General features: G+C 40.7%; 1 protein-coding gene across 1 annotated transcript in view; it reads right to left on the bottom strand.

The window, feature by feature from the left end:
* Ca-alpha1D (Ca[2+]-channel protein alpha[[1]] subunit D) overlaps positions 1-7,080 on the bottom strand; it is a 71,496-nt gene that overhangs the window by 13,288 nt on the left and 51,128 nt on the right. The window contains exons 12-13 of the mRNA XM_086972857.1: positions 3,631-3,793; positions 2,514-2,611 (exon numbers count right to left, since the gene is read on the bottom strand). Of these exons, the coding sequence (XP_086828983.1) occupies positions 2,514-2,611; positions 3,631-3,793 (261 nt within the window). The remainder of the gene's footprint in view (positions 1-2,513; positions 2,612-3,630; positions 3,794-7,080) is intronic.

Below are 7,080 nucleotides of genomic sequence, written 5' to 3'. Positions count from 1 at the left end.
TCTGCATTTTTTCTGTTACTATTACGCTTATTGTTATTGTGAAACCTATGCCATGTGCTGCCCAAGGGAATCTCGAGAATGGCAACCATCTTGAGGAGGCGTAACAGGGTCGTGAAAATTAGCATACTAATTGGAGTTCGGTCTAACCCCTAGTTTCAACGCTCCTCCTGTAAATCGGATATCTTCCATTTCCCATCTATTGTTTAGTGATACGCTTAGAAATAAAAGGCCATATTCGATCGGCTTGTCCTGCCAGCCTACGCCTATTCCCAAGCAGGATAATCGTACCTGACCGATTGCTACTGTTTTCAAAAGTCACGATGGTCTAATCAGGCAGCATTAGTTACTACAGTCACCGCGAACAGTAAAACACGGATAGTGGCTCGATTCCGAAATGGACTGGCCTCGAGGAACAGCGGCTCTTCCTGCTGAGGAACATGCTGTATACAGATAAAACGAACAGGATGCCATTGAGCCAGAAATGCTAAATAAATACGGAATATTGTGCCCTTCATATGAAGACGGTCACCGTTAACAGCGTTGAGACAACCAAGGAACTGTGCGTCTCGACAACGTTTCTGTGCGCAAAGTGTGTAATATGTACTTGTCCTAGGTGATTTGTTATTTGTTATTGGGTTTGAGATCCCGTTATCGCTTATAATTTCAGCTTTGTAAAGCATTGCGTCGTGGAAGGAATAACCAAAAGGCGACCCAGGTATTAAAGACACTAGTTGAGTCCGATATAACGAACCTTCCTGGCATTGCTGTCAACTTTTAATAGGCCTGAATGCCATTTGAAGAACTAGACCACTGGAAAAATTGACAAAAAAGAAAAAGCAAAAGTAACGGTAAAGTAGAACGGATGGCCGTAATCCAAAACTATGAGCCAAATACAAACAGGGCAAGCGAGTTCGGTTAAATTGTACGATTTTCCTCATGTGTCAAGCGTCCCAAACTCTGCGTATTTGTGGATCGTTGTGACTGAATTCAGACACGAAATTAGCAATAGCATCGCTGAGAATATATATGTATGGCCCAATACAGCGATCTACCGTACGGTATACGTCGATATCTGTGTCTACAATTGCTCTAATGATAAACGATTTTCAGTCTACAATACATATCCTTGTTTTGTTTTGTTGGACTAATGTTAGACTTTACTGTTACGGTATCTGTCTGATTCTCAAGGTTAGACCTTGTTTCCTTAGGCTATGTTTCAGAGCTGATTTTTGTGATATTACTACAGATGTTCAAGATCAAGGTCACACAGTCATCACCGTGTTACTCGTCCCTGTTTCTCGTTAGACTCGTTGGAATATTAATAATTATATAATTGATATACGTATATCAAAAGAATACATGGTAATTACGCTCACCCGGCTGGGTCTTGTTACTGAGATACCTCCGACGGACTTTTATTGGTTCAGTTACATAATATCCTGATCGTATTTATATGGAATTAGCATTTTAGTAATAGCATGGCGAGAAGCTCCGCAAAAAACCTAAATTGCCCCTTTGTCTGTATAGTCGACCCCGAGGAGCATCGCTTCATCTTGCTTCGGACTGTCGCGAATACGACGCAAAAACGCTAGCGGTTTCCACTCAACGTATTCTATTATTATCGACTAGCCGATGTTGAACAGCCTGATCTGAATCGCATCATTGGCAGAGAGAGGCTCCCTACTCAACGTGTACGCGCTGGTGAGGACCCGTGATGGCTCCTAATTACTGTACGGTAATGTATGCAATAATGTATGCATGGGTAAGGCGCCAGAAGGCGAGAACCGCTGGAAAGACAGTGACAAAGCACAAGTGCGTAAAAATCAATAAAAAAAAAACACTGACAAATCAACAATGTATACAAAGGGAAATCTATCATATATAATGTAGAAAAAGTTCACCTGTGGAAAGCGGTTATTCCGAGAAAGGCCAGCTACAAGTTGCTGGTCGTAATTAAGACTAACGAATTAAGTACGCGGCGACGTTCCATATAGCGCAACCAATAGGCCACGCAGGGTTTCTTTCGAACGCACAGTACAGTAAAGGGCTTTCATGTATAAATTATATCACGTGAGCTTTCTTCTATCGCCATTAGCTACAGGTGAAGGCGCCCTATAGAACGTTTATCTTGAGTGCACTGATTTAAGTCCAAATAAAACGTGGTAGGAATTGTTCGAGTTTGGAAGCGTACGCTACTCAACCGCATATTAATTTACAGTTCATATCGATTTAACGGAATGACAAGGGGATGATGAATTGATTGTTTTTTATTAACTAATTAATCATTTTTCAAATGTTTGATTCGTCATTCAAAAAAAAGAGCAATATGTCCTTAGTATCCTTTCTTGCAAAGCGCGAATGCCGTGTAGGCCACACAAGCGGTGAGCCCTTTGCCTATATTAATTTTCAATTTGGCAACACCAAAGCCTCAGCCTTTTTTCAGATGCATCTCGCAGAAATAACGCAGTTTGTTATTGGTACCGAGCACGTTTCCGTAGCTTTTTTCAACTCACCGTGATCCATGTTGGATTTGTCATCTTCGAGAGCATCCGCACCGACGTCTTCTTGAATTCGAACTTTTTTGCCGGATCCTTCGCCCGACGCTGACCCTCTGACGGTTATAAAAAGCAGAAAGAAAAATACAAACGTTGGTATACGTAAAGCTTTCGTACGCGCCGTTTTTGATTCCTTTGACTTTTCATGTCCAACTGCTAATGTACGTAACGAAGATATGGCGAACCTCTACAAGCTCATGTTGAGCATCATCTTCATTCTTTTGTCATGTTTTATCTAATATTTGGGTTACTATAGTCTAAATTTCTGTATTTGGAAATTCCTATATTCGTCGCATTCCACAACTTATATACGCCAATGAGTATCGGTTTGTCGCGAAAGGTAACCGGTGGATTTGTGCGCAGCTAGTAAACAGTCGTTTCTAGTCGAGCCCTTGTGTTTATGGCATACTTGCTGGAGAGCACGCAGTTAAGCTGTATCATTGCTTTATTGATAATACACCCTTCCAGTGGTACAGAAAGTTGTACGCCCTTTGATCGCGTCTAACAAAAGGGGGCCATACGCAATGTAAAAATTATTTTAACTATGTAATAGTACTTTTTTTTACTTGGCAGCTGAAATTTCCAGCTACTGATTACGAGTATAGCATTAGTATGTGCGTGACCTGGGTTCCGAAAATGCGGTACGTGGAAATGAACTGAAATGCTTAGTGCAGTTGTTATCCAGCGGATTCAGTAAATACCCTAACTAAAAATATTTGTTAAGTGTCTTATTTGTATATATCTTCATATTCATATATATTAAAATATATATCTATAGCTGTTCCAATATTATTGCAAGAGTTGGCTAAGCAAACAAGTCGTCGTTGTCTCTTTCTAGTTGGTGAGGAAAAGGCTTCTTTTTAATTCCAATTTTCCACCCCGGTCTTAGGCAACTACATTTTACCACGGCTGCATATTACGATTTCGAATTGCTCATCTTCAACAGTTTGATTAATCTCGAGATGAACAAGATAAAAGTTATCAAAGGGTCTTTTGCTTACAGAGGGCAATCCTTCCGTATAATGAGTGGATAAAAAATGTGTTGCCGTGAAAAAGAAAAAGTCCAAACGCTTGCCTGCAGGGCGAGGAAGTATTGTCGTTCGGTGGATTTAGGGGATTGCCGTCCTGAGCTCCGTCTTCTTCTTCGTCTTCTTCTTTTTCGATGGTCGTAAGTGACTCTGCGTCTGCCAAGTTGTCCACAGCAATGGCCAAGAAGACGTTGAGAAGAATATAATTACCTGAATGGTGGAGTACAGCAAAAGCGGGTATCGTGAACAATTGCAAGCCTAACGTGAATTCGCGACTAGGAGCTAATGTAAATTTATTTAGCGATAATAAAACGGCACTTGTGGCATCTAGGGATGCAGCCGGGATCCTAAGTGCTCTTCCAACGTATCACCTAGCATAACGTAAGGGCGTTATTTCTAGAGAACCTCCTGTTTCTTTATCTACGATGTTGCAGTTGCTTTTTTATCAGCGTTGTAATTATTATGGGCTGTCACCACAAATATGAACAATTTTTTATTGTCAATATAATAGTCATATGTGCACATATAGACCTGCCATACTGATGCTATTGTGGCTTAAGCAGCTGAACTTCTGAATCGTCAAAGAGCCTACTGGGGTCGGTCCCTGCTATTGAAATACACTATAAGACAGGCGGATAAAAAGGATCCCGCGACAATATATATATATATATATATATAAAGGATGTATTGCACATTCTCTGACTGATGTACTCTTTCCGATCTTGCACACGGTACAACTTGACAATTAAACAAGCTGTCTCGACTTAATCAATGATTATGAACCTACATAATTTTAGATAATAACAACTAGGTGGGCAGTACAGGCCTGGCGTCACACAACTTTAACGCGATAGATTTACTCGTCTTTCCATCAGGCAAAAAAACTACGATCTAGAGCACTATGTTGGGTCTGCTGAACATGTTCCCAGGCGTGACATATAAACTGGTGAAGTTTCTATCAAGAGTACACTGTGAACTGGGAGTTCTATCGGTCGCCATCGATCTGAGCTTGAACAGAATGGCCGATGCTGCTCAGAGTTACTGAACCAACTGCTTACCAACGGTTGAGAGTTGATACCAAAAAGTAAGGCAACGTTTCCGCCAAGAAAGTTACTATACGTACAGCCCTGTGAACAACTTTGTCAATACTGGGCGTCGTGTGTCGACAATGATATTTGTTCAACTAACAGGGCGGGAAAGAGAGTAATTATATACTGATTAAAAAAAAAGGCTGGGCTTACAGTGAGGACAGGGAGGAAAGCAGCAGTTTATATTTGAATTTGAGCTGCTTCAATGGCCTAAATATTACTGCTTCTAAGCTACGAAAAGCACTCACTTGTGATGTTTTAGCAGGTGAGAAAAAACCATAACCACATTGGATTGAATTTATAGGTCGTTAATAATTCCGTCATAATTCCTAGGTAACGGCCAGAAGACGAGTAACTAATGGAAGTGTGTCGCCAATGCAAGAATACGTTTACCTGTACATACGCAGCGTTTGCTCGGCCACGTGCATCTAGGGTGATCCTGAATAATGTACGACCCTTACGCCAACGTAAGGGTCCTATCTGCATATGTATCTTTGACTTCTCTCGGACGCATAGGGTAACTTATTTTTTTTTAATTGTGTGTATTTGTTTATTTATCATATATCTTCAGACTGAGTTATAAAGTTCCCAACAGACCTCTTGATTGTGACAGACCGGTCAACCATCTCAACAGTCCCATACTGTAACTTATGCCTGCAAATAAATCCATCTAACACCTGTCTTGATCTTATCTAACTTCAATTTGTGGTGCAACTATTTACGTAATTTAAGAAAAACAGCCAATATTGAGTCATCTTAATTCATTTTCGAAGTCAAGGCTTTGTAGCATTGTTTTAGATAGTCTAACTGATGACTATTCTTGTTGTTACGAAAAGTGCTTTTACAACATCTGTTACACTTACAGCAAAATCATTACCACTATATAGACAGACTTCTTGACTGTAATCGACAATAGGCGATCCAATTAACAGAAACAAAAGGACTGACTACTGCCTTATATCTGAGTTTTGTCGCCTTCACGTTGAAGCCGTCGAATATTATGGTTATGTCAATAAAGCCAAATGTATGGGGTAATATCGGGTGCCTCCGCTCGTTTTATCTTTTACCGAATATTACGGTCTTGTAGGAGAACATCAACTCAAATTGCGACGACAGAGGGTAATAGGCTGCCTCTATGGTTTAATACAGAAATCGTCGTCAAATCAGGTATGAAAGTAACCTATTGAAGTTCGTTTAGTAGATGAGTCGCTAGTTAAGAGCTTACATGTTCATGGCTCACATTAATAGCAAGACGATAGACTAGTTGGGAACGCTGGATAGCTCCAGGGCACAACAGCGATGTGCATCAGTTTATTTGAAGTTTTTCGGTTGAAAATCCTCTAAAAAAAACGAGGTGTAGCAAAAAGTGTGCATGTATATCAGAAAATATGTATATTGGGACAGCAATTTAAAGTTATTAGTAGATACGAAGTCTGCGCAGGAGCTTCAACTAACAAGTTCACCGAGATCTGCGAGTCTGATAGGAGGCGAACTTTGCCTCTGGAACTTTGGTTGAGACTTGTATCTCGACAGGCCTATTCGACAGACAATCCTAATTCTATATAGGTACATTTAGCGACACTTCGTGATGAACGAAGCTCTCATTTGGAACTGGTATACCATACAATAACAACTAAATATAATAGTACTACTAAGAAATTAATTAAATTGTATCGGTTCAGGGAAATTGTACAAGTATTTTAAAAAAAAAAAGGTGATGTTTTTCCCAGCCACCTGTAACTATACTCGACCGGTTGCTTGCAATGGCATACCTGCTCATATTGCAGTCACTTGTTTTTCGTCAGTCCTATGTTGTACGCTGCGATCCGTTCAGCTGTTAGTAGACCGTTCCATCCCTTAGATATTTTACAGAGAAACTCTTTCAATTGGCTATTATAGCTCGAGGCTGAAAGTCGATCGTTCCGTTTTGAACACATGCCCTCGCTTCCCTTTGCTCCCGCAAACGGGGAATACGCGGTATATAATTATCATCACTGTTATAACACTGCATTTGGCCAAGGTTCTTATTGATTAGCCAGTTGGACAAGCTAATGCGCCCAGCTCTTACGAACTAGATCTCTTCACGCTTTATATTCTCGATCTGCGGTCTTCCTCGATAATATAATAGGACGGACAGATAGATACCCAGTATGTCTGGAGCAGTAAAAAACGTTACCCCAAGCAGCCCGTTTCGCACACATCCATACGCAATTCCATAAAGATCACTCAGTAGGCACTGATAGGCAGTAGGCACAATAGCATACTGGCTACGAATACAACTAAACCGTTCAATAGCCAGCAGCTTTTTCTACTTAGCCCCTTTTGGACCGCAACCGCTCCTCGCCTACATGCTGAATGACGGTGACGGGAAACTAGTTTGCGTTATAATTAAAAATACTGATGCGATTG

The sequence above is a fragment of the Varroa jacobsoni genome, unplaced genomic scaffold (genome assembly GCF_002532875.2).
Source record: "Varroa jacobsoni isolate VJ856 unplaced genomic scaffold, vjacob_1.0 contig00495, whole genome shotgun sequence".
NCBI classification, from domain to species: Eukaryota; Metazoa; Arthropoda; class Arachnida; order Mesostigmata; family Varroidae; genus Varroa; species Varroa jacobsoni.
This window is presented reverse-complemented; position numbering and strand designations above follow the sequence as displayed.